Below are 26,999 nucleotides of genomic sequence, written 5' to 3' on the forward strand. Positions count from 1 at the left end.
GTTATTTTCTAAATGATGCCACACGCAGAGCATCTGGTAAATAACTGTTAGGTGGCAAGGTTCTCTAGAAAAGGCAACCCCTCCCACTAGGTTGTATCCATACCTGTTAATATTAAATATTAGTGAGATCTCCTTGAAGGCTATTTCCTGAGCACTACTCTTAACAGAGAGTTGGCATATCATATGATGATTTGAGATTTGGTGTACTCTCACATGATGAGTAAATAGTAACTATTTCAACTGTGATGAATGCAACTAGCTATGATATTTCACCGATTTACTAAAGGGTTGATTCATCATCAGACCAAGCTACTCTTTAGAAGTAACATGTCATATGTAGCCTACGGGCCAAAAAATTAATTATTTACTTTCACCTGCATTCTGTCACAAGGTTTGCATCACAGGACGTTTTACTGCCCTTAGGCCTATTATAACTAACTACAGTCTAATGACTGTAGTTAATGAAACCTGTTCTATGCCATTTGTGAAGTATTCTTTGCAAACTGCTTAATTACTTTTATAATGTGCTCCACATTCCTCACAATAGAATAGGATCTTGTAGAAAACATTCTGTGTCAAATGAAGCACATTTGTCAATTACTCTCAAATGGCTTCACCATGGTGTTTTAACCAATGGAACATTGTGCATGAAGTCCTCTTACCTCTTGATTTCAGAAACTGGCAGCAGTGTCAGAGCTTCTGGGCACAGGGATGGATGTGTGCATGAACAAAGCTGGCCTGGCCCATCCTCAGTCACTGCAGAATGGCAAAACCGATGGCTGGAGGACGATGATTGATGTAGGTGTCACTGTCCATGTTTATATATGGAAGCCCATTCCCGCTACCCAATACATTTTTCAAATGTTGATACTATCTAAAAATGTTGAGATAAAAACAGAGAAGAAGTCAAGACTTTGGGACTATAAGGCTCTATCTGCGTAATGCATACTTCTGAGATATTGAGCATTTACGTTTTCACATCCTAGATTTTCACATCTCAATACTTATTTTATAACCCATTAAGTTCCTCACCATATAGGTAACTAAAGTGCGAGTATCAATTGCAATTCTCTGAAATGTCAATCTATTTAAATAAGGTTCTATCTGCCACAAAATGTTAATTATTTCAATTTCAATAGAAAAGTGCAGCCATTTAAATATTAAATATAGAGAATACTCTTCCTTCTTTCTAATCACATCATCAAATATATAAATTCATATTCATTACACATTTGTTAAAGTGATAGTTCCCTAAAATGACACTACTGTTTATCCTATGGATAACTAGCAACATTGCTAAAGCTTAGCTCTGGATGACTAAACTAATATGTTTTTCTGTTCTCTGACACTCAAAGTCAGTAAACTACTTGCTACTTATCAATGAAATGTGGTAAGTTTGTATTTTTAGTGAAATACCCCTTCCATGGAAGTTTTCATGTGGATATAGAACAAGACAAAAACAGCAATGCCTCTGCTAAGGGCCTTAAACATAATCTAAGGCACTTGTTTTTATTTGTTTTTACCATAAAAAAGTTTACATTATGGCCATTCTTCTGAAAAGGTGTTGAAAAAAATAAAAAAAAATAAAAAGAGTACCAGAACCTATGATATGAATAGTCAAAGACTTGGGACTAAAAGGTTCTATCTGCCAAAGTATAGTTTTGAGAATTTTTCAAGCCCCAGATCTCAGAACTATTTTGTGACATATTCAAATCAATCAATAAAAAATATTTATAAAGCCCTTTTTACAAAGTGCTATACAGAAACCCAGCCTAAAACCCCAAACAGCAAGCAATGCAGATGTTGAAGCATGGTGGCTAGGAAAAACTCCCTAGAAAGGCAGGAACCTTAAGAAAAAACCTAGAGAGGAACCAGGGTTGGCAGTCCTCTTCTGGCTGTGCCGGGTTGAGATTATAACAGTACATGGCCAAGATGTTCAAACGTTCCTAGATGCCCAGCAGGGTCAAATAATAATAATAATCACAGTGGTTGTAGAAGGTGCAACAAGTCAGCACCTCAGGAGTAACTGTCAGTTAACTTTTCATAGCCGAGCATAAAGAGACAGCAGGTGTGGCAGAGCGAGAAAGAGTCAAAAACAGCAGGTCTGGGACAAGGTAGCACATCCAGTGAACAGGTCAGGGTTCCATAGCCGCAGGCAGAATGGTTGAAACTGGAGCAGCAGCACGACCAGGTGGACTGGGGACAGCAAGGAGTCATCAGGCCAGGTAGTCCTGAGGCAAGGTCCTAGGGCTCAGGTCCTCTGGGAGGGGAGGGAGAGAGAGAATTAGAGGAAGCATACTTAAATTCACACAGGACACCAGATAAGACAGGAGAAATACTCCAGATATAACAGACTGATCCTAGTTCCCCGACACATAAACTATTGCAGCATAAATACTGGAGGCTGAGACAGGAGGGGTCGGGAGACACTGTGACCCCGTCCGACGATACCCCCGGACAGGGCCAACCAGGCAGGCTATAACCCCACCCACTTTGCCAAATTACAGCCCCCACACCACTAGAGGGATATCTTCAAACCACCAACTTACTACCCTGAGACAAGGCTGAGTATACTGTAGCCCACGAAGATCTCCCCCACGGCACATGCCCGAGGGGGGCGCCAACCCGGACAGGAAGATCACGTCAGTGACTCAACCCACTCAAGTGACGTACCCCTCCCAGGGACAGCATGGAAGAGCACCAGTAAACCAGTGACTCAGCCCCCATAATAGGGTTAGAGGTAGAGAGAAGGGAACCAACCAGGCAGAAACAGCAAGGGCGGTTTGTCGCTCCAGTGCCTTTCCGTTCACCTTCACACCCCTGGGCCAGACAACACTCAATCATAGGACCTACTGAAGAGATGAGCCTTCAATAAAGACTTAATAAGAGCGTCAAGACCGAGTCTGCGTCTCTCACATGGATAGGCAGACCATTCCAGAAAAATGGAGCTCTATAGGCTAAAGCCCTGCCTCCAGCTGTTTGCTTAGAAATTCTAGGGACAATAAGGAGGCCTTTATCTTGTGACCGTAGCATACATGTAGGTATGTACGGCAGGACCAAATCAGAGACATATGTATGAGCAAGCCCATGTAATGCTTTGTAGGTTAGCAGTAAACCCTTGAAATCATCCCTAGACTTAACAGGAAGCCAGTATAGAGAGGCTTGCACTGGAGTAATATGATCAAATTTTGGGGTTCTAGTCAAGATTCTAGCAGCCATGTTTAGCACTAACTGAAGTTTATTTAGTGATTTAACCGGGTAGCCCAAAAGTAGAGCATTGCAGTAGTCTAATCTAGAAGTGACAAAAGCATGGATTAACTTTTCTGCATAATTTTTGGACAGAACGTTTCAGATTTTTTTGCAATGTTATGTAGATGGAAAAAAGCTGTCCTTGAAATAGTCTTGATATGTTTGTCAAAAGAGAGATCAGGGTCCAGAGTAACACCAATGTCCTTAACAGTTTTATTTAAAATCAAATCAAATCAAATCAAATTTATTTATATAGCCCTTCGTACATCAGCTGATATCTCAAAGTGCTGTACAGAAACCCAGCCTAAAACCCCAAACAGCAAACAATGCAGGTGTAAAAGCACGGTGGCTAGGAAAAACTCCCTAGAAAGGCCAAAACCTAGGAAGAAACCTAGAGAGGAACCGGGCTATGTGGGGTGGCCAGTCCTCTTCTGGCTGTGCCGGGTAGAGATTATAACAGAACATGACCAAGATGTTCAAATGTTCATAAATGACCAGCATGGTCAAATAAGAATAAGGCAGAACAGTTGAAACTGGAGCAGCAGCACAGTCAGGTGGACTGGGGACAGCAAGGAGCCATCATGTCAGGTAGTCCTGGGGCACGGTCCTAGGGCTCAGGTCCTCCGAGAGAGAGAAAGAAAGAGAGAATTAGAGAGAGCATATGTGGGGTGGCCAGTCCTCTTCTGGCTGTGCCGGGTGGAGATTATAACAGAACGTGGCCAAGATGTTCAAATGTTCATAAATGACCAGCATGGTTGAATAATAGTAAGGCAGAACAGTTGAAACTGGAGCAGGAGCATGGCCAGGTGGACTGGGGACAGCAAGGAGTCCTCATGTCAGGTAGTCCTGGGACATGGTCCTAGGGCCCAGGCCAGTTGAAACTGGAGCAGCAGCATGGCCAGGTGGACTGGGGACAGCAAGGAGTCATCATGTCAGGTAGTCCTGGGGCATGGTCCTAGGGCTCAGGTCCTCCGAGAGAGAGAAAGAAAGAGAGAAGGAGAGAATTAGAGAACGCACACTTAGATTCACACAGGACACCGAATAGGACAGGAGAAGTACTCCAGATAAACAAACTGACCCTAGCCCCCTGACACATAAACTACTGCAGCATAAATACTGGAGGCTGAGACAGGAGGGGTCAGGAGACACTGTGGCCCCATCCGAGGACACCCCGGACAGGGCCAAACAGGAAGGATATAACCCCACCCACTTTGCCAAAGCACAGCCCCCACACCACTAGAGGGAAATCTTCAACCACCAACTTACCATCCTGAGACAAGGCCGAGTATAGCCCACAAAGATCTCCGACACGGTACAACCCAAAGGGGGAACCCAGACAGGCCGACCACAACAGTGAATCAACCCACCCAGGTGACGCACCCCCCCCAGGGACGGCACGAGAGAGCCCCAGCAAGTAACAGGGTTAGAGGCAGAGAATCCCAGTGGAAAGAGGGGAACCGGCCAGGCAGAGACAGCAAGGGCGGTTCGTTGCTCCAGAGCCTTTCCGTTCACCTTCCCACTCCTGGGCCAGACTACACTCAATCATATGACCCACTGAAGAGATGAGTCTTCAGTAAAGACTTAAAGGTTGAGACCGAGTTTGCGTCTCTGACATGGGTAGGCAGACCGTTCCATAAAAATGGAGCTCTATAGGAGAAAGCCCTGCCTCCAGCTGTTTGCTTAGAAATTCTAGGGACAATTAGGAGGCCTGCGTCTTGTGACCGTAGCGTACGTGTAGGTATGTACGGCAGGACCAAATCAGAGAGGTAGGTAGGAGCAAGCCCATGTAATGCTTTGTAGGTTAGCAGTAAAACCTTGAAATCAGCCCTTGCTTTGACAGGAAGCCAGTGTAGAGAGGCTAGCACTGGAGTAATATGATCAAATTTTTTGGTTCTAGTCAGGATTCTAGCAGCCGTATTTAGCACTAACTGAAGTTTATTTAGTGCTTTATCCGGGTAGCCGGAAAATAGAGCATTGCAGTAGTCTAACCTAGAAGTGACAAAACATTTGAGACAACTGTACAACTGTACAACCATCAAGATTCATTGTCAGATCCAACAGAAGATCTCTTTGTTTCTTGGGACCTAGAACTAGCATCTCTGTTTTGTTCGAGTTTAAAGGTGAAACATTTGCTTCCTTATGTCTGAAACACAGGCTTCCAGGAGGGCAATATTGAGTATTCACCGTGTTTCATCGAAATGTACAGCTGTGTATCATCCGCATAGCAGTGAAAGTTAACATTATGTTTTCTGTACGACATCACCAAGAGGTAAAATATATTGTCTTTTTCAAGAGAGGCTTTATTACTGCCACTTTTATTGAGTTAGGTACACATCTGGTGGATAGGTAGCCATTTATTATGTTCTACATAGGAGGGCCAAGCACAGGAAGCAACTCTTTCAGTAGTTTAGTTGGAATAGGATCCAGTATACAGCTTGAAGGTTTAGAGGCCATGATTATTCTCATGAATGTGTCAAGAGATATAGGATTAAGTGTCTCCCTTGATCCTAGGTCCTGGCAGTGTTGTGCAGACTCAGGACAACTGCGTTTTGGAGAAACACGCAGATTTAAAGAGAATTTGCTTTCTAATGATCATGATCTTTTCGTCTGGTCGGTCGGCCAGACCTAGCTATCTTGCCAGCTGGACCTAGCTACCTGGTTGGCCTTTCCTATGTACGCCTTTCCTACGCACTTCTCAGTAGTTGGCATTCAGACTTACCTTTTGCAGGTCCGCAACGGGCTTTGCAGGTGTGGTTCACTTACGTGCCCTGAATAGATTTAATTAAACTGCTGAAAACACTCCCACTTGCTGGCCAATATTTTCGTGTCAAATTTTCATTCAATAGGGTTTTCAGTACATTTATCTAAAGCCATCCCTTTAAATGTGGTGTACCTTTAATTGTAATTTTCTCAACAGACTATAATATATTGAGAGAAAGGTTCAGAATATTAAGGAGCAATTCAAAAAAGCCATGTAAATAAATACGCACATATTAGTCTCCTTTTCAGCACCAATAGATTTGTATGTTATTTAGGGTTAGGAAAGTATTCATGAATAATAATACAAAAATAGGTTTTGAGAGCCTTTACACACAAAATATATTGGTGAAACAAAAATACAGTGGTTTTATTCATCCTGAAAGTTGTCATATTCAATCGTTCAATTAGAAAGTTAGAAAAGTCAACAATAGGGGTTGAACAGTAGTCCTATAAATGTACCCTAACAAACCTCACTCATTTGGTCTGCGTTGTCATGTTTTGTCATTTATTATCTTGTCTTGTCCCTGTGCTTCCCATTCTATTCGTTTCCCTCTGCTGGTCTTATTAGGTTCTTTCCCTCTTTCTATCCCTCTCTCTCCCCCTCCCTCTCTCACTCTCTCGCTCTCTCTTCTCTCTATCGTTCCGTTCCTGCTCCCAGCTGTTCCTATTCCCCTAATCAATCATTTAGTCTTCCCACACCTGTTCCCGATCCTTTCCCCTGATTAGAGTCCCTATTTCTTCCTTTGTGTTCCGTTCCTGTCCTGTCGGTTCCTTGTCTAGAATTCACCGTGCTGTGTTTGTGTATCGCCCTGTCGTGTCGTGTTTTCCTCAGATGCTGCGTGGTGAGCAGGTGTCTGAGTCTGTCTTGTTCAAGTGCCTTCCCGAGGCAACCTGCTGTTCACCTGCTGTTCAAGATCGAGTCTCCAGTTTGTCCTCGTCATTTCGAGTGAAAGTTGTGTTTTTTTTTTGTTTGTATTTACTTTACTGGATTAAAGACTCTGTTTTCGCCAAGTCGCTTTTGGGTCCTCTTTCACCTGCATGACAGAAGGAACCGACCAAGGAATGGACCCAGCGACTTCAGACGCTCGTTACACTGCCGTCGAGATCCAAGGAGCCATGCTCGGCAGACACGAGCAGGAATTGTCTGCTGCTCGCCATGCCGTGGAGAACCTGGCCGCTCAGGTTTCCGACCTCTCTGGACAGTTCCAGAGTCTACGTCTCGTGCCACCTGTTACTTCCTGGCCTGCCGAGCCTCCAGAACCTAGGGTTAATAACCCACCTTGCTACTCCGGGCAGCCCACTGAGTGCCGCTCCTTTCTCACGCAGTGTGAGATTGTGTTCTCTCTCCAACCCAACACATACTCTAGAGAGAGAGCTCGGGTTGCTTACGTCATTTCACTCCTTACTGGCCGGGCTCGAGAATGGGGCACAGCTATCTGGGAGGCAAGGGCTGATTGCTCTAACAAGTTCCAGAACTTTAAAGAGGAGATGATTCGGGTTTTTGACCGTTCAGTTTTTGGTAGGGAGGCTTCTAGGGCCCTGGCTTCCTTATGCCAAGGTGAACGGTCCATAACGGATTATTCTATTGAGTTTCGCACTCTTGCTGCCTCTAGTGAGTGGAACGAGCCGGCGCTGCTCGCTCGTTTTCTGGAGGGACTCCACGCAGTGGTTAAGGATGAGATTCTCTCCCGGGAGGTTCCTTCAGATGTGGACTCTTTGATTGCTCTCGCCATCCGCATAGAACGACGGGTAGATCTTCGTCACCGGGCTCGTGGAAGAGAGCTCGCATCAACGGTGTTTCCCTGCTCCGCATCGCAACCATCTCCCTCCTCTGGCTCAGAGTCTGAGCCCATGCAGCTGGGAGGGATTCGCATCTCGACTAAGGAGAGGGAACGGAGGATCACCAACCGCCTGTGCCTCTATTGCGGAGTTGCTGGACATTTTGTTAATTCATGTCCAGTAAAGCCAGAGCTCATCTGTAAGCGGAGGGCTACAGGTGAGCGCAACTACTCAAGTCTCTCCATCAAGATCCTGTACTACTTTGTCGGTCCATCTACGCTGGACCGGTTCGGGTGCTACATGTAGTGCCTTGATAGACTCTGGGGCTGAGGGTTGTTTCATGGACGAAGCATGGGTTCGGAAACATGACATTCCTTTCAGAGAGTTAGAGAAGCCTACGCCCATGTTCGCCTTAGATGGTAGTCATCTTCCCAGTATCAGATTTGAGACACTACCTTTAACCCTCACAGTATCTGGTAACCACAGTGAGACTATTTCTTTTTGATTTTTCGTTCACCGTTTACACCTGTTGTTTTGGGTCATCCCTGGCTAGTATGTCATAATCCTTCTATTAATTGGTCTAGTAATTCTATCCTATCCTGGAATGTTTCTTGTCATGTGAAGTGTTTAATGTCTGCCATCCCTCCCGTTTCTTCTGTCCCTACTTCTCAGGAGGAACCTGGCGATTTGACAGGAGTGCCGGAGGAATATCATGATCTGCGCACGGTCTTCAGTCGGTCCCGAGCCAACTCCCTTCCTCCTCACCGGTCGTATGATTGTAGTATTGATCTCCTTCCGGGGACCACTCCTCCTCGGGGTAGACTATACTCTCTGTCGGCTCCCGAACGTAAGGCTCTCGAGGATTATTTGTCTGTGTCTCTTGACGCCGGTACCATAGTGCCTTCTTCCTCTCCGGCCGGGGCGGGGTTCTTTTTGTTAAGAAGAAGGACGGTACTCTGCGCCCCTGCGTGGATTATCGAGGGCTGAATGACATAACGGTTAAGAATCGTTATCCGCTTCCCCTTATGTCATCAGCCTTCGAGATTCTGCAGGGAGCCAGGTGCTTTACTAAGTTGGACCTTCGTAACGCTTACCATCTCGTGCGCATCAGAGAGGGGGACGAGTGGAAAACGGCGTTTAACACTCCGTTAGGGCATTTTGAGTACCGGGTTCTGCCGTTTGGTCTCGCCAATGCGCCAGCTGTTTTTCAGGCATTAGTTAATGATGTTCTGAGAGACATGCTGAACATCTTTGTTTTTGTCTATCTTGACGATATCCTGATTTTTTCTCCGTCACTCGAGATTCATGTTCAGCACGTTCGACGTGTTCTACAGCGCCTTTTAGAGAATTGTCTCTACGTAAAGTCTGAGAAGTGCTCTTTTCATGTCTCCTCCGTTACTTTTCTCGGTTCCGTTATTTCCGCTGAAGGCATTCAGATGGATTCCGCTAAGGTCCAAGCTGTCAGTGATTGGCCCGTTCCAAGGTCACGTGTCGAGTTGCAGCGCTTTTTAGGTTTCGCTAATTTCTATCGGCGTTTCATTCGTAATTTCGGTCAAGTTGCTGCCCCTCTCACAGCTCTTACTTCTGTCAAGACGTGTTTTAAGTGGTCCGGTTCCGCCCAGGGAGCTTTTGATCTTCTAAAAGAACGTTTTACGTCCGCTCCTATCCTCGTTACTCCTGACGTCACTAGACAATTCATTGTCGAGGTTGACGCTTCAGAGGTAGGCGTGGGAGCCATTCTATCCCAGCGCTTCCAGTCTGACGATAAGGTTCATCCTTGCGCTTATTTTTCTCATCGCCTGTCGCCATCTGAGCGCAACTATGATGTGGGTAACCGTGAACTGCTCGCCATCCGCTTAGCCCTAGGCGAATGGCGACAGTGGTTGGAGGGGGCGACCGTTCCTTTTGTCGTTTGGACAGACCATAAGAACCTTGAGTACATCCGTTCTGCCAAACGACTTAATGCCCGTCAAGCTCGTTGGGCGTTGTTTTTCGCTCGTTTCGAGTTTGTGATTTCTTACCGTCCGGGTAGCAAGAACACCAAGCCTGATGCCTTATCCCGTCTGTTTAGTTCTTCTGTGGCTTCTACTGATCCCGAGGGGATTCTTCCTTATGGGCGTGTTGTCGGGTTAACAGTCTGGGGAATTGAAAGACAGGTTAAGCAAGCACTCACGCACACTGCGTCGCCGCGCGCTTGTCCTAGTAACCTCCTTTTCGTTCCTGTTTCCACTCGTCTGGCTGTTCTTCAGTGGGCTCACTCTGCCAAGTTAGCTGGTCATCCCGGTGTTCGAGGCACTCTTGCGTCTATTCGCCAACGCTTTTGGTGGCCGACTCAGGAGCGTGACACGCGCCGTTTCGTGGCTGCTTGTTCGGACTGCGCGCAGACTAAGTCGGGTAACTCTCCTCCTGCCGGTCGTCTCAGACCGCTCCCCATTCCTTCTCGACCATGGTCTCACATCGCCCTAGACTTCATTACCGGTCTGCCTTTGTCTGCGGGGAAGACTGTGATTCTTACGGTTGTCGATAGGTTCTCTAAGGCGGCACATTTCATTCCCCTCGCTAAACTTCCTTCCGCTAAGGAGACGGCACAAATCATTATCGAGAATGTATTCAGAATTCATGGCCTCCCGTTAGACGCCGTTTCAGACAGAGGCCCGCAATTCACGTCACAGTTTTGGAGGGAGTTCTGTCGTTTGATTGGTGCGTCCGTCAGTCTCTCTTCCGGGTTTCATCCCCAGTCTAACGGTCAAGCAGAGAGGGCCAATCAGACGATTGGTCGCATACTACGCAGCCTTTCTTTCAGAAACCCTGCGTCTTGGGCAGAACAGCTCCCCTGGGCAGAATACGCTCACAATTCGCTTCCTTCGTCTGCTACCGGGTTATCTCCGTTTCAGAGTAGTCTGGGTTACCAGCCTCCTCTGTTCTCATCCCAGCTTGCCGAGTCCAGCGTTCCCTCCGCTCAAGCGTTTGTCCAACGTTGTGAGCGCACCTGGAGGAGGGTGAGGTCTGCACTTTGCCGTTACAGGGCACAGACTGTGAGAGCCGCCAATAAACGCAGGATTAAGAGTCCAAGGTATTGTTGCGGCCAGAGAGTGTGGCTTTCCACTCGCAACCTTCCTCTTACGACAGCTTCTCGTAAGTTGACTCCGCGGTTCATTGGTCCGTTCCGTGTCTCCCAGGTCGTCAATCCTGTCGCTGTGCGACTGCTTCTTCCGCGACATCTTCGTCGCGTCCATCCTGTCTTCCATGTCTCCTGTGTTAAGCCCTTTCTTCGCACCCCCGTTCGTCTTCCCTCCCCCTCCCGTCCTTGTCGAGAGCGCACCTATTTACAAGGTACATAAGATCATGGACATGCGTTCTCGGGGACGGGGTCACCAATACTTAGTGGATTGGGAGGGTTACGGTCCTGAGGAGAGGAGTTGGGTTCCGTCTCGGGACGTGCTGGACCGTTCACTCATTGATGATTTCCTCCGTTGCCGCCAGGATTCCTCCTCGAGTGCGCCAGGAGGCGCCGGTGAGTGGGGGGGTACTGTCATGTTTTGTCATTTATTATCTTGTCTTGTCCCTGTGCTTCCCATTCTATTCGTTTCCCTCTGCTGGTCTTATTAGGTTCTTTCCCCTCTTTCTATCCCTCTCTCTCCCCCTCCCTCTCTCACTCTCTCGCTCTCTCTTCTCTCTATCGTTCCGTTCCTGCTCCCAGCTGTTCCTATTCCCCTAATCAATCATTTAGTCTTCCCACACCTGTTCCCGATCCTTTCCCTGATTAGAGTCCCTATTTCTTCCTTTGTGTTCCGTTCCTGTCCTGTCGGTTCCTTGTCTAGAATTCACCGTGCTGTGTTTGTGTATCGCCCTGTCGTGTCGTGTTTTCCTCAGATGCTGCGTGGTGAGCAGGTGTCTGAGTCTGTCTTGTTCAAGTGCCTTCCCGAGGCAACCTGCTGTTCACCTGCTGTTCAAGATCGAGTCTCCAGTTTGTCCTCGTCATTTCGAGTGAAAGTTGTGTTTTTTTTGTTTGTATTTACTTTACTGGATTAAAGACTCTGTTTTCGCCAAGTCGCTTTTGGGTCCTCTTTCACCTGCATGACATGCGTTCCATAATAATTCAAATAGGCTACATATTCCAAATGATTTCACAAGTTGTAATACTATGATCCACTAATGCTACTGTAGTGATCCTCAGGAATAACCAGATCAACGTGACAAAGGAAAGAAAGGTAAACTGACAATGGAATGGAATGAGGCAAAATATAAGTAAAGTGATAGTTATAAATGTGTGTGGGTATAACTGACAGTGGCTACCGATACTGACTAATATGTAACATCAATAAAAAATATAAAAAATACAGTGAAAAGTCTGGGAATTTAATTAAAACATTATAGAAAACATAAGTGTACTCGGTTGTTTGTAGGTTTGGACACTATACTGTCATTTGTGCATGGCTACAGAAGCCTATAGCTTTTGTCTCCAAATTTCATTCCTGCAAGTTTTAAGGCCAGAATTTCATAAACTTTACAGAGGTATCCTTGATGTTGATAGGCTTCAGTTTGTTGCTATATGACTGGTTTCACATTTGTCTCCAGCGATCATAACGTAAAATGTATCTAAAACAATTGTAATTTATATTTACAATCCGTTTATCCAAATGGCTTACTCTTTTACCTAGATCTTATCAATAGCTCCTATCAAGTTGTAAATTACAGTGCATGGAGAATGGTGTTATTTCTATCGGGAAAAAGAAAGCAGACACTGTTCCACTTGGAACCGACAGGTTGCTCGACATTATTCATTGTTTCATGGCCCGGTAAGGTCTTGGATTTATGAGGGAATTAAGTCAAGGTCAGAATACAACATATCCGTAGACACACATCTTCCACACAAAAGTGCATTAAAGGGAATTAAGTTCCATTTATGCGCGTATAACTTTGGTCTGAATAGGCCAATATGGGAATGAATTATTTTTGAGAAAAAAGTCAGACAAAACCTTAAAGTCCCAAGGTCAAGAGGTGTCAATGTCATTAGACTGTAGTAAGCTATAATACGCCTAAGTGCAGTAAAACGTTGTGTGATGCAAACCTTGTGACAGAATTCAGGTGACCTTGTCAATTAGTAATTTTGTGGCCCATAGGCTACATATGACATGTTACTTCTAAAGAGTAGCTTAGCCTGGTGATGAATCAATTCTTCAGTAAAATCTGTGTATTATCATAACTAGTAGTATTCATCACAGTTGAAATAGTTACTGTTTACTCACGTGAGGGTAAACAGCATCTCAAAATATTTACTGGTATGTAGTTAGATATGTAGTTAGCTAAACCCTAGTTATTCCTCATTGGAATAAGTTAAACTACAGTAAAGCTATGTGGAAAGTAACTAGCTAAATATACTACAAAATAAACGCTTGCTATTTTGAAGCTGCACAACAAATACCATAGAAATTCATTAATAAAAAAGAAAAGGACATTTCCTGAAGAAACTTTGTTGTGCTTGCTCCTCTTTAAGTGTTTCTCATGGTAATTAAATACATTGTAGTGGTAATGACGGCAGTAGTAATAGTAGTAGTACTAATGGTAGTAATAGGGTTTTAATGGGTTAGGTATAGTGACCTATTTTGGGGTGGTTTTGTAGATTTATTATAGTGGGTTATAGTAATGGTAGTGGTAGTAATAGGAGTGGTACACTCTTAGAAAAGAAGGTGCTATCTTGAACCTAAAAGGATTATTTGGTTGTCTCCCTAGGAGAACCCTTTGAAGAGCCCCTTTAGATTCCATTTTCGTGAACATTTTTACAAAATCATCACATATTGCCATGCAATATGTCAGAGTTGCCGTAGCATAATCAACTATTTTTGCCCTTAAATATCACAAACAATCACTGAGAAGGAGGGACCAAGTAGTGGTGACTGTGTCAGTGGTGGTGGTAGTAGTTGTTGTAGTGGTAGTTAATGCAATAGTAGTGGTATTATTAGTGACTGTGGTAAATTGCAGCATAAAACTTTATTGAAGCAATCTAAGTTAGTCAGTCTGAACGTCCTGGACCAGAGCTAGTTAGTGCAGTCCAGAGCTGGCTAGGTACTATTTACGCCATGTACCAGAGCTGGGCCAGACCTAGCTAGCTACAGTGGCTTGCGAAAATACTTATTCATCCCCCTTGGCATTTGTCCTATTTTGTTGCCTTATTACCTGGAATTAAAATAGTTTTGGGGGGGGTTGTATATCATTCGATTTATACAACACTTTGAAGATGCAAAATATTTTGAAACAGGTTTCCCTCAAGAAATTCCCTGTATTATGTGCCCTCCATCATTGTCACGTTCGTTGTCTTCAACCTCCCTGTCATAAATGAGCCAAGGCGCAGCGTGCATGTAATTCCACATCTTTAATAAAGTGAAACCTTCACAAAAAACAGGTCAACAGAAACCGAACGTGACACAAACCGTGGCGCACACAAACACACATAGAAAATAAATAATTACCCACAAACACAGGTGGGAAAAGGTTGCCTAAGTATGATTCCCAATCAGAGACAACAATAGACAGCGGCCTCTGATTGGGAACCATACCCGGCCAACAAAGAAACAGACAAACTGGAATGCCCACCCAAATCACACCCTGACCTAACCAAATAGAGAAATAAAAAGGCTCTCTCAGGTCAGGGCCTGACTCTATAGGGGGGGGGGTCCGGGTGGACATCTATCCTCGGTGGCGGCTCCGGTTCGGGAGCACATGCCTATTGGCTAACACATGCCTATTGGCTAACACCTTATTTTTGTCTTTAAGCAATGGCTTTTTCTGGCCACTCTTCCGTAAGTCCAGCTCTGTGGAGAGTACGGCTTAATGTGGTCCTACGGACAGATACTCCGATCGCCGCTGTGGGGTGTTGCAGCTCCTTCAGGGCCATCTTTGGTCTCTTTGTTGCCTCTCTGGTCCGTGAGTTTTGGTGAGCGACCCACTCTTGGCAGGTTTGTTGTGGTGTCATAATCTTTACATTTTTTAATAATGGATTTAATGGTGCTCTGTGGGATATTCAAAGTTTTGGATATTTTTTTATAACCCAACCCTAATCTGTACTTCTCCACAACTTTGTCCCTGACCTGTTTAGAGAGCTCCTTGGTCTTCATAGTGCCGCTTGCTTGGTGGTGCCCCTTGCTTAGTGGTGTTGCAGACTCTTTGGCCTTTCAGAATAGGTGTATATATACTGAGATCATGTGACAGATCATGTGACACTTAGATTGCACACAGGTGGACTTTATTTAACAAATTATGTGACTTCTGAAGGTAATTGGTTGCACCATATTTTATTTAGAGGCTTCATAGCAAAGGGGTTGAATACACATGCACGCACCACTTTTCCAATTTTTCTTTTTTTGGGGGGGGGGGGGGAGTTTTTTTTTTTTCACTTCGCCAATTTGGACTATTTTGTGTATGTCCATTACATGAAATACAAATAAAAATCCATTTAAATTACAGGTTGTAATGCAACTAAATAGGAAAAACACCAAGGGGAATGAATACTTTTTGCAAGGCACTGTACAAATGAAATGAGTAATGTAGGATATGTAGACATCATAAAAGTGGCATTATTTAAATTGACTAGTGATACCTTTATTAATTCCATTTATTAAACTTATTAAAATGGCCAGAGATTTGAGTCTGTATGTTGACAGCAGCCACTCTATGTTAGTGATGGCTGTTTAACAGTCTGATGGCCTTGAGATAGAAGCTGTTTTTCAGTCTCTCAGTTCCAGCTTTGATGCACCTGTACTGACCTCGCCTTCTGGATGATAGCAGGGTGAACAGGCAGTGGCTCGGGAGGTGGTTGTCCTTGATGATGTTTTTGGCCTTCCTGTGACATCGGGTGGTGTAGGTGTCCTGGAGGGCAGGTAGTTTGCCCGGTGATGCGTTGTGCAGACCTCACTACCCTCTGGAGAGCCTTGCGGTTGAGAGCAGAGCAGTTGCCGTGCCAGGCGTTCATATAGCCCGACCGGATGCTCTCGATTGTGCATCTGTAAAAGTTTGTGAGTGTTTTAGGTGAAAAGCCTCATTTCTAAAACATCCTGAGGTTGAAGAGGCGCTGTTGCGCCTCCTTCACCATGCTGTCTGTGTGGGTGGACCATTTAATTTCGTCTGTGATGTGTACGCCGAGGGAGGGACTGGGATTCCAATAAGCAGAGCACCTGGTTCATAAATGTTGGGTGGAAAGTTCCTCTGGAAAAGGCAACCTCTCCCACTAGGTTATATCCATGCCTGTTGATAAGATTTATTTACATAGCATAGGGCTGTTGGTATCTATAAATTGATAGGCATTTGTTAACAAATGTCAATTACCCCAGTCAAGAGTGATTTATAGATAGATATGAGTCAAAACTATTGAATATATTAGTGAGACACTTCTTGTTGGCTATTTCGTCAGTACTACTCTGACAAGATAGTTGGCATGTAATTTTATGATTTGAGATGTGGTGTACTCTCACATGAGGAGTAAACAGTACCCAGCTAGCACATTTAGTTCCTTGGAAGTTGTGGGAACGTATGCCTTTGACCATGCTGGTCATTTATGAACATTTGAACATCTTGGCCATGTTCTGTTATAATCTCCACCCGGCACAGCCAGAAGAGGACTGGCCACCCCACATAGCTTGGTTCCTCTCTAGGTTTCTTCCTAGGTTTTGGCCTTTCTAGGGAGTTTTTCCTAGCCACCGTGCTTCTACACCTGCATTGCTTGCTGTTTGGGGTTTTAGGCTGGGTTTCTGTACAGCACTTTGAGATATCAGCTGATGTACGAAGGGCTATATAAATACATTTGATTTGATTTGATTTGAAGTCTCCTGACTGATAAACAGAACGTTTTTGAACATTCTGAGAATGGAAGTGAACATTTTGCCTGTTCTGGGAATGTTTTTTTTGGTTGCAGGGAAGTTCTGAGAACAGTTTACTCTGGGAGGTTTTATTAACGTTCTGAGAATGGAAATTATTATTATTTAGAGGTTTTTGCATAACTTTCTTAAAACTTTCACTGAATGTTTCAATAAAACATTTAATAATTGTTTAACTCCAAGCACAGATAGGACACTTGGAAATGAATTTCCTTAGGCATTAATCATGCTAACACATGTATTTCTTCTTGTGACATGGCATCAGTGAGATTCGAACGAATTGTCTTCTGTTTTCTATCTGTTGTAATTAATCCACTGCACCATCAATATGGTGCTAGCATGCAATGTTTTTACACATACAAAGCTGTTTATTTTAGTCTATTCAGACAGACCCCATTTCAAAGGAAACAAGCACTTATTACGATCAGGTGTGTCCAATTAGTGAGTGTGGCCAACAAACCTGAACACACTTGACAAGATAGAGAATAGAGAGAGTTTTGTTGATACTGAGAACAGATTATATATGTTTTTAAAAAAAGAAGAAAAGAAAGGTTAAACATACTGAGAATGTTCCCAAAGCCAAGGAACTATCCTGCACCATTCACAGAAAGAAGAAACATATGGTTCTCAGAATGTTATAGGGCCCCCAAAAGGTCAGCAGTAGCCTTTTGGGGGCCCTAAGCAAGATTTGGTTCTTGTCCAGCACTGCATGAAGGTTGTCGGCTGTGGCCGTGTGATGTGACGTAAAGCGTTAGTGTAGCCTATTTGTTGTTGCAATTATTTGCTCTGTGATGACTAGGCTAACCATCTATTATCTTAGTCCAATATTGGATGCCAAAACAGTCAAATACTCAGTCTAAACGTGAATCGATTTTCAATTGCGGTACGGTTCTAGAAACATAGATCATTCTACTTTCATATCACATAGAAATAATTGAACAAATTCAAAATAAACACTTACTGCACTGTTTCATATGTAGCCTATGAGCAAACAAATAAATAATTGACAAGTCACCTGTATTCTGTCACAAGGTTTGCACCTATTATAGCTTGACACCTGATTTATGTCAACTCTGAAGTATTCTTTGCAAACTGTTTCATTATTTTAATTATGTGTTCCACAGTCCTCACAGTAGAATATGATCTTGTAGAAAACATTCTGTATCAAATGAAGCACATTTGTGAATTACTCTCAAATGACTTCACCATGGTATTTTAACCTATGGAACATTGTACATGAAGTCCTCTTATCTCTTTATTTTAGAAACTGGCAGCAGTGTCAGAGCGCTGGGTACCCTTGTTGCGCTGGGCACCCTTGTTCCCTACAAATGTGACCTGTCAAAGGAAGGGAGATCCTTTCCATGTTCTCTGCCATCAAGACCCTTTATCATGAAGGGGATGTGTGCATCAGCAATGCTGGCCTGGCCCATCTAGAGTCACTGTTGAATGGCAAAACCGATGGCTGGAGGACTGAATGATTAATGTAGGTGTCATTGACAATGATCTCTGTGTTTATGTCAACTGCTGTCCATATTTCTATATTTGTTTATTTTTATTTTTTTGTCATTTAGAAGACATCTTATCCAGTGTGACTTACAGTCAAGAAACAAGAGATGATTGTCTCTATTCTGTGTCATGCTCTCCGTCATTTAATAGCATTTGTTATTGATGTGCGTTTCAATCTCTGTGTTAATGTCACTATCCATATTAATAAAAAAGAAACATCTTCTGTTGAACATGACAATTAATCTTGATGGTTGTACAGTCGTCTCAAATAAAACTGTGAAGAACCAATGCGTTACTCTTTTGATGAACATATGAAGACTGTTTCAAGGACAGCTTTTTCCATCTACGTAATATTGCAAAAATCTGAAACTGTTTGTCCAAAAATGTTGCAGAAAAATGAATCCATGCTTTTGTCACTTCCAGGTTAGACTACTGCAAAGCTCTACTTTCCGGCTACCCGAATAAATCACTAAATAAACTTCAGTTAGAGCTAAACACGGCTGCTAGAAAAAGATTATCATATTACTCCAGTGTTAGACTTTCTACACTGGATTCCTTTTAAGGCTAGGGCTGATTTCAAGGTTTTACTGCTAACCTACAAAGCATTACATGGGCTTGCTCCTACCTATCTCTCCGATTTGGTCCTGCTGTAAAATCGTGGGCAAACGTTTTGAGAATGACACAAATATTAATTTCCACAAAGTTTGCTGCTTCAGTGTCTTCAGATATTTTTTTGTCAGAAGTTACTATGGAATACTGAAGTATAATTACAATCATTTCATAAGTGTCAAAGGCTTTTATTGACAATTACATGAAGTTGATGCAAAGAGTCAATATTTGCAGTGTTGAGCCTTCTTTTTCAAGACCTCTGCAATCCGCCCTGGCATGCTGTCAATTAACTTCTGGGCCACATCCTGACTGATGGCAGCCCATTCTTACATCATCAATGCTTGGAGTTTGTCAGAATTTGTGGCTTTTTGTCCACCTGACTCTTGAGGATTGACAAGTTCTCAATGGGATTAAGGTCTGGGGAGTTCCCTGGCCATGGACCCAAAATATCAATGTTTTGTTTCCCGAGCCACTTAGTTATCACTTTTGCCTTATGGCAAGGAGCTCCATCGTGCTGGAAAAGGCATTGTTTGTCATCAAACTGTTCCTGAATGGTTGGGAGAAGTTGCTCTCGGAGGATGTGTTGGTACCATTCTTAATTCATGGCTGTGTTCTTAGGCAAAATTGTGAGTGAGCCCACTCGCTTGGCTGAGAAACAACCCCACACATGAATGGTCTCAGGATGCTTTACTGTTGGCATGACACAGGACTGATAGTAGCGCTCACATTGTCTTCGCCGGCCAAGCTTTTTTCCGGATGCCCCAAACAATCGGAAAGGGGATTCATCAGAGAAAATGACTTTACCCCAGTCCTCAGCAGTCCAATCCCTGTACATTTGGCAGAATATCAGTCTGTCCCTGATGTTTTTCCTGGAGAGAAGAGGCTTCTTTGCTGCCCTTCTTGACCCCAGGCCATCCTCCAAAAGTCTTTGCCTCTCTGTGCGTGCAGATGTACTCACACCTGCCTGCTGCCATTCCTGAGCAAGCTCTGTACTCCGATCCCGCAGCTGAATCAACTTTAGGAGACGGTCCTGGCGCTTGCTGGACTTTCTTGGGCGCCCTGAAGCCTTCTTCACAACAATTGAACCGCTGTCCTTGAAGTTCTTGATGATCCGATAAATGGTTGATTTAGGTGCAATCTTACTGGCAGCAATATCCTTGCCTGTGAAGCCCTTTTTGTGCAAAGCAATTATGACGGCACATGTTTCCTTGCAGGTACCGTGGTTGACAGAGGAAGAACAATGATTCCAAGCACCACCCTCATTTTGAAGCTTTCACTTTGTTATTCGAACTCAATCAGCTTGAAAGAGTGATCTCCAGCCTTGTCCTCGTCAACACTTACACCTGTGTTAACGAGAGAATCACTGACATGATGTCAGCTGGTCCTTTTGTGTGGAGGGCTGAAATGCATTGGAAATGTTTTGGGGGGATTCAGTTCATTTGCATAGCAAAGAAGGACTTTGCAATTCATCTTATCACACTTCATAACATTCTGGAGTATATGCAAATTGCCATCATACAAACTGAGGCAGCAGACTTTGTGAAAATACATTTTTGTGTCATTCTCAAAACTTTTGGCCACGACTGTACATACCTACGGTCACAAGACACAGGCCTCCTTACTGTCCCTATAATTTCTAAACAAACAGCTGGAGGCAGGGCTTTCTCCTATAGAGCTCAATTTTTAGGGAATGGTCTGCCTATCTGTGTGAGAGACGCAGACTCTGTCTCAACCTTTAAGTCTTAATTGAAGACTCATCTCTTCAGCAGGTCCTATGATTGAGTGTAGTCTGGCCCAGGAGTGTGAAAAAGAACAGAAAGGCACTGGAGCAACGAACCGCCCTTGCTGTCTCTGCCTGGCCGGTTCCACTCTCTCCACTGGGGTTCTCTGGCTCAAAACCTATTACAGGGGCTGAGTCCCTGACTTACTGGTGCTCTGCCATGCCGTCCCTGGGAGGGGTGCGCCACTTGAGTGGGTTGAGTCGTTGACATTATCTTACTGTCCGGGATGGCGCCGCCCCTTGGATTCGTGCCATGGAGGAGATCTTTGTGGGTTATACTCAGCCTTGCCTCAGAATAGTAAGTTGGTGGTTGAAGATATTCCTCTTGTGGTGTGGGGGCTGTGCTTTGGCAAAGTGGGTGGGTTATATCCTGCCTGTTTGGCCCTGTCCGGGGGTATCGTCGGACGGGGCCACAGTGTCTTCCGACCTCTCCTGTCTCAGCCCCCAGTACTTATGCTGCAATAGTTTATGTGTCGGGGGGCTAGGGTCAGTCTGTTACATCTGGAGTATTTCTCCTGTCTTATCTGGTGTCCTGTATGAATTTAAGTATGCTCTCTCTAATTCTCTCTTTTTCTCTCTTTTTCTCTCTTTTTCTTTTTCTCTCTCTCTCTCTCTCTCTCTCTCTCTCTCTCTCTCTCTCTCTCTCTCTCTCTCTCTCTCTCTCTCTCTCTCTCTCTCTCTCTCTCTCTCTCTCTCTCTCTCTCTCTCGCTCACTCTCTCTCGGAGAACCTGAGTTCTAGGACCATGCCTCAGGACTACCTGGCCTGATGACTCCTTGCTGTCCACAGTCCACCTGGTCGTGCTGCTGCTCCAGTTTCAACTGTTCTGCCTGTGGCTATGGAACCCTGACCTGTTCACGGGACGTGCTACCTTGTCCCAGACCTGCTGTTTTCAACTCTCTAGAGACAGCAGGAGTGGTAGAGATACTCTGAATGATCGGCTATGAAAAGCCAACTGACATTTACTCCTGAGGTGCTGCCCTGTTGCACCCTCTACAACCACTGTGATTTTTATTATTATTTGACTGTGCTGGTCATCTATGAACATTTGAACATCTTGGCCATGTTCTTCCTAGGTTACGGCCTTTCTAGGGAGTTTTTCCTAGCCACCGTGCTTCTACACCTGCATTACTTGCTGTTTGGGGGTTTAGGCTGGGTTTGTGTACAGCACTTTGTGACATCGGCTGATGTAAGAAGGGCTATATAAATACATTTGATTGATTTATTTGATTGATTACATTGTTTATCTGCACACAAGAGGCATACCAGTCTATGAGGGAGAGGAAAGTGGATGATGGACACATCCTCAACATAAACAGCTGTGACTGCCCTGACAGAGGGGCTGAGGCAAGAGCTGCGAGGGGCTAAAACCCACATTCAAGCCACGGTAAGTTATTGACTTTTAGTGTTCTTATTAGAAATATATAATTATATTGTAAATGAGATTATCAATTGTTCATAGCCACCCAGCACTGAATTGTGCTGATTTATCATACTGTGAGTACAATGCACCAACGGTACTCTACTGAATACAATGGTGTTCTATTATTGGAAACATTCCACAATAGCAGGTCATTGTGTCCTCATAACAGACCACATTGATGTTTAAAATCAACATATTTATCTAGCTATGTCACAATGTAATCATTAGAGCCATCTAACACTAACCCAGTGTTTCTGTTTTCCTTTGGACAGTGTATATCTCATGGAATGGTGGAAACAGAATATGTTTTCCGGCTTCACAGCCTCCATTCAGAGAAGGCTGCTGCTACCTACGACAGTATGAAGGTGAATAATAACAATAATAATGATATCTGTGCATATGATTGTTTTTGAATGTGTACGTTATAATTCTACTGCCTTCCTACAGTTTTTGGAAGTATTGGACATTGCCAGGCACATCCCGCCACATGTTCACGTAAGTAGGACACTTGTCTGTATCAGTATTCTCTGCACATCACTTCCATCAATGTTTGAATGAACGTGGGAAAAGTTTACCATAATTTAACAAATTATAACTACTGTTCTCCCGTCTTTGCATATGTTGACTGTAGATGTTCAAATGTGACCTGTGGAGCAAGTGTCATAAAGCAGTCCTGCAGGAGGAATCTGATGCACCTTGATCATCTCAAAGAGGATTGAAAGTTGTCTTAAAGCTGTAGCATTTTGGAGGTTTTGAATTGTGATTTGGGGTCTGATCTGAAAATAAATATTTGCCATGAAAATTATTGTAGGCTACACCGCAGCCCCTTTACAATCTGATACATGAGGTGTTGAGTTTAAATAAAGTACATTTTCTCTGACATTGTGGAACAACACTATTACAATTTTCCATCAGTAATTAGATATTTTTTTAATGAATGTGTTTAAAAAAAAAAGTTATATTTGAAGTGAATTTTGGGTTCGGAAGTTAATTATATAATACAGTAAACACAAGGTCCAATTAAACTGAATAACATGTTCTAGGAAACATTAAAAAAATATTACAAAAAGAAGGCATTGAAAAGTAATGAAAAAACAAAATGTCTTATGTTGCATACCATAACACTAGAAAAAGAATACACGAAGTATAATGCAAGGATTGCACTCTTACAATCCAAGGAGAGCTATGTAAATCTGTGACGTAACTCGCTTTCATAGAGTTTGAGGGATTTTTCTGTTTCAGTCTTGTAAATGTACTTGCGCCTTGCAAGCTAACACATTCTGGTCGTTGTGAAATGAATATATTTTCCATATCCCGCTTTGCTTATCAGTCAACTTAAAAAGGAGCCAGTCCTGACTCCCATCACATAGGTATGTACCGTTATGGGCAATGGGAGTCAGCCAGCTGCTTCTGACAATGCAGCTGTATGATAGCAACAATAGATGTGGCTAGCTCGGTAGCCATCTCTTTCCATTGTTGTTATGCTAGCTAGCTATCTTGTTCTAGCTAAGAAGATTGCTACCTGCATCTCCAGCCTGATATCGGTTGGATAGCTAAGGCTACCTTTGATTATTTTCAAAGTCATATGCATGTTTATCTTCGCTAGCTAGCTAAACCTTTGCTGTCTAGCAATGTCCTCGCCCCCTGGCTATAGTAATGTTCTGCATCTTCCCAGTCAGCCATGGCAGACAGAAGCGTTTTATCATCATACTTTATTGTAGACTAATATTTAATTGTTTACAATAAGATTTTCTTATGACATAGCCATACGTTAAACATGTAAAATTATGGAATAATTTTGTCCTATGTCATGTCCCATAACATTATTTCCCCAAAGACTGTTCTTTGACACAAAACCAGCTAATGAAAATCCTGTTGTTTATTATCTCTTAAACAGCCCCTAAACATGGATTTCATCGAGAGCGAAGCAGAGGAGTCTGAGGAGGAATTTGGGAGTACAGCATGTGAATCATTTTGATTTGATTTCAAAGATGTCCCTTGACAGAGTTTATCCTCACAACTACTCTAAATAAGAACCATGGTAACAATGTGCAGGCTGCACACAATGTCATGTGTAATCTTACTTGATGTACAACTTCTTGATTTGTGACTTAGATGAGGAGGAGGAACGGGAGAATACCGAGGACCAAGATGAGGATGGAAACCTCAGTGGTCTGATTGATGATGGTGTGGATGAAGGGGAAGGAGAGGAAGAGGAGGAGAAGGAAGGGAAGAAAGATAAGGAAGGAGATAGTGACTCTGGGGAGGAAATTGGACACCATAAGAGGAAGAGAAGTAAGTGGTCATTCATAAATTGTTCCAATATTTATTCCTGTCTGGGCTGCACTGTGATTGCTTCCTAGCCACGTTGTAGGCTGTTTCTTCGGTCTTTGAATAAACTATAATGGTGTGAACTCTTTGATTCTATTTTGATGTGTGACACCTAACAGTGTGCAGCAGAACCATGCATACAACAATAATCGCCTTTGGTGTTTGAGTATCTTGTGTTTTCTGTCTACAGGCTTTGACGACCGCTTGGATGATGATGATATTGATCTCATTGAGGAGAATTTGGGAGTGAAAGTGAAAAGGGTAAGTATTTTGATGCCATTATGACAAGCAAAATGCATTGGCATCATGGACATTGTATAGCACACAGCTGAGGTCTCATGTCATGTCCCATAGTCCAACTCTCTAAAAAATAGTATGTAAAAGGAGATAGACTAAAATGTTTTCCTGATACCTCTGCTCCTTCCTTATCCCCATAAACAGCAAAAGTTCCGTCGTTTACGAGACATGTCGGACGATGAGGATGAGGAGGGAGATGATGACGTCAGGGAGGCCCATGAGAAGGACATGATAGCGGATGAGATCTTCATGGGGACGGGAGCGGATGAGGGCGAGGCATTGGATGTGCCTTTGCATCCCGGGGAGGATGAGCAGGAGGACGATGAAGAGTCTGGTATGAAACATTTGAGATACTTCATCTATAAACAGTGGAATTGTTTTGAGTTAGCAGATTTTTAAAAGCCATTTCAAAATCTTTGAGTCATATGTATTTTTATTTTTTTCTCAGATATCGATGACTTTATTGTGGATGATGACGGACAGCCCTTGAAGAAACCCAAGTGGAGGAAGAAGCTGCCAGGATATACAGATGCGTAAGTGATTCTGACATTTAATTGAATCACTTAGATCTCAATTAGTAGCCTCTCCACCTGGATGCTCAACCGAAAGTATGAAGTCCTATCTGTGCAATAGAATTTGATATGTTAAGTGTGTCCCAAATGGCATCCTATTCCCCTATAGGCCCTGGTCAAAAGTAGTGCACCATAAAGGGAATAGGATGCCATTTGGGATGCAATCATGTTTACCTTTACTCACCTGCAGTATTTAGTATTGAGCATCACTCCTTTTTTTACAGAGCACTTCAGGAGGCCCAGGAGATATTCGGAGGGGACTTTGACTTTGCCGAGTTTGACACTGAAGCCTATGAAGATGCAGAGGAGGAGGAGGATGCAGATGAAGAGTCATGGGACCGGCCCAAGAAGCAGACCAAGAAGAGGGTGGGCCGACGCAGTATCTTTGAGATCTATGAGCCCAGTGAGCTGGAGAGCAGTCACATGACGGACCAGGACAATGAGATCCGTTCCACTGACATGCCAGAGAGGTTCCAGGTGTGTATACTTCTATAGGATGCGTCCCAAATGGCACTCGGACCCATAGAGCTCTGGTCAAATGTAGGGCACTATATAGGGAATAGGGTGCCATTTGGAACACAGCCATAGTCATAGGGACATGTGAGCACCTGAAATTCACCTATAACTGTAAAAAAAAAAATATATATATATATATATATATATATATAAGTACCAGTCAAAAGTTTGGACACTTACTCATTCAAGGGTTTATTTAAATGTTTACTAAGAGTGTGCAAAGCTGTAATCAAGGCAAAGGGTGGCTACTTTGAAGAATCAACTATGCAGTATATTTTGATTTGTTTAACACTTTTATGTTTACTACATGATTCCATTTGTGTTATTTCATAGTTTAGATGTCTTCACTGTTATTCTACAATGTAGAAAATAGTAAAAATAAAGAAAAACCCTTGACTAAGTAGGTGTGTCCAAACTTTTGACTGGTGCTGTACTTATTTCATTTTTTGGGGTCGACGTCACTCTAGTTCCCCCACGACCCCGACTTTGAATACCACTTACTTTGAATAACATTGACTTTGAATACCACTGCTGTAGCCCATACCCTTTTCTATGTGTGTGGTCTTGTTGTTTTTAGTTGCGCTCCACTTGTGTGAAGCCTGCAGAGGATGATGAGTTGGAACAGGAGGCTGAGTGGATCTATAGGAATGCCTTCTCTACTCTCACCATCTCCATGCAGGTACTGGAGTGAGGATATTTTAGCTGGGTCTCATAAGACAATTAGTTCAAGCTGATGCTACAGTCTACAGTGCATTCGGAAAGTATTCAGACCCCTTAACTTTTTTCACATTTTTGTTACTTTTACAGACCTTTTTCTAAAATTGATTAAATTGGTTTAAATTGGTACTCAGTACTTTGTTGAATCACCTTTGGCATCGATTTCAGGCTCGACTCTTCTTGGGTATGACGCCACAAGCTTGGCACACCTGTATTTGGGGAGTTTCTCCCATTCTGATGTGGAGCGTTGCTGCACAGCTATTTTCAGGTCTCTCCAGAGATGTTAGATCAGGTTCAAGTCCGGGCTCTGGCTGGGCCACTCAAGGACATTCAGAGACTTGTCCCGAAGCCACTACTGCGTTGTCCTGTTGGAAAGTGCATCTTAACCCCAGTCTGAGGTCCTGAGCGCTCTGGAGCAGGTTTTCATCAAGGATGTCTCTGTACTTTGCTCCATTCATCTTACCCTCGATCCTGACTAGTCCCCCAGTCCCCTGCCGCTGAAAAACATCCCCATAGCATGATGATGCCACCACCATGCTTCACCGTGAGGATGGTATTGGACAGGTGATGAGCAGTGCCTGGTTTCCTCCA

The 26,999-nt window shown here is 43.6% G+C and overlaps 1 protein-coding gene and 1 pseudogene across 1 annotated transcript in view; both read left to right on the plus strand.

The window, feature by feature from the left end:
- The first annotated feature begins 15 nt into the window (after positions 1 to 15).
- On the plus strand, positions 16 to 22,765 carry LOC124004926 (annotated as a pseudogene).
- A 387-nt stretch (positions 22,766 to 23,152) lies between these two features.
- LOC124006423 (transcription elongation factor SPT6-like) overlaps positions 23,153 to 26,999 on the plus strand; it is a 31,647-nt gene continuing 27,800 nt past the window's right edge. Inside the window, exons 1-8 of the mRNA XM_046316431.1 lie at positions 23,153 to 23,345; positions 23,873 to 23,939; positions 24,091 to 24,270; positions 24,497 to 24,567; positions 24,748 to 24,937; positions 25,052 to 25,136; positions 25,400 to 25,652; positions 26,269 to 26,370. Of these exons, the coding sequence (XP_046172387.1) occupies positions 23,882 to 23,939; positions 24,091 to 24,270; positions 24,497 to 24,567; positions 24,748 to 24,937; positions 25,052 to 25,136; positions 25,400 to 25,652; positions 26,269 to 26,370 (939 nt within the window). The 5' untranslated portion in view covers positions 23,153 to 23,345; positions 23,873 to 23,881. The remainder of the gene's footprint in view (positions 23,346 to 23,872; positions 23,940 to 24,090; positions 24,271 to 24,496; positions 24,568 to 24,747; positions 24,938 to 25,051; positions 25,137 to 25,399; positions 25,653 to 26,268; positions 26,371 to 26,999) is intronic.

Source organism: Oncorhynchus gorbuscha, linkage group LG19 (assembly GCF_021184085.1).
Source record: "Oncorhynchus gorbuscha isolate QuinsamMale2020 ecotype Even-year linkage group LG19, OgorEven_v1.0, whole genome shotgun sequence".
Taxonomy (NCBI): domain Eukaryota; kingdom Metazoa; phylum Chordata; class Actinopteri; order Salmoniformes; family Salmonidae; genus Oncorhynchus; species Oncorhynchus gorbuscha.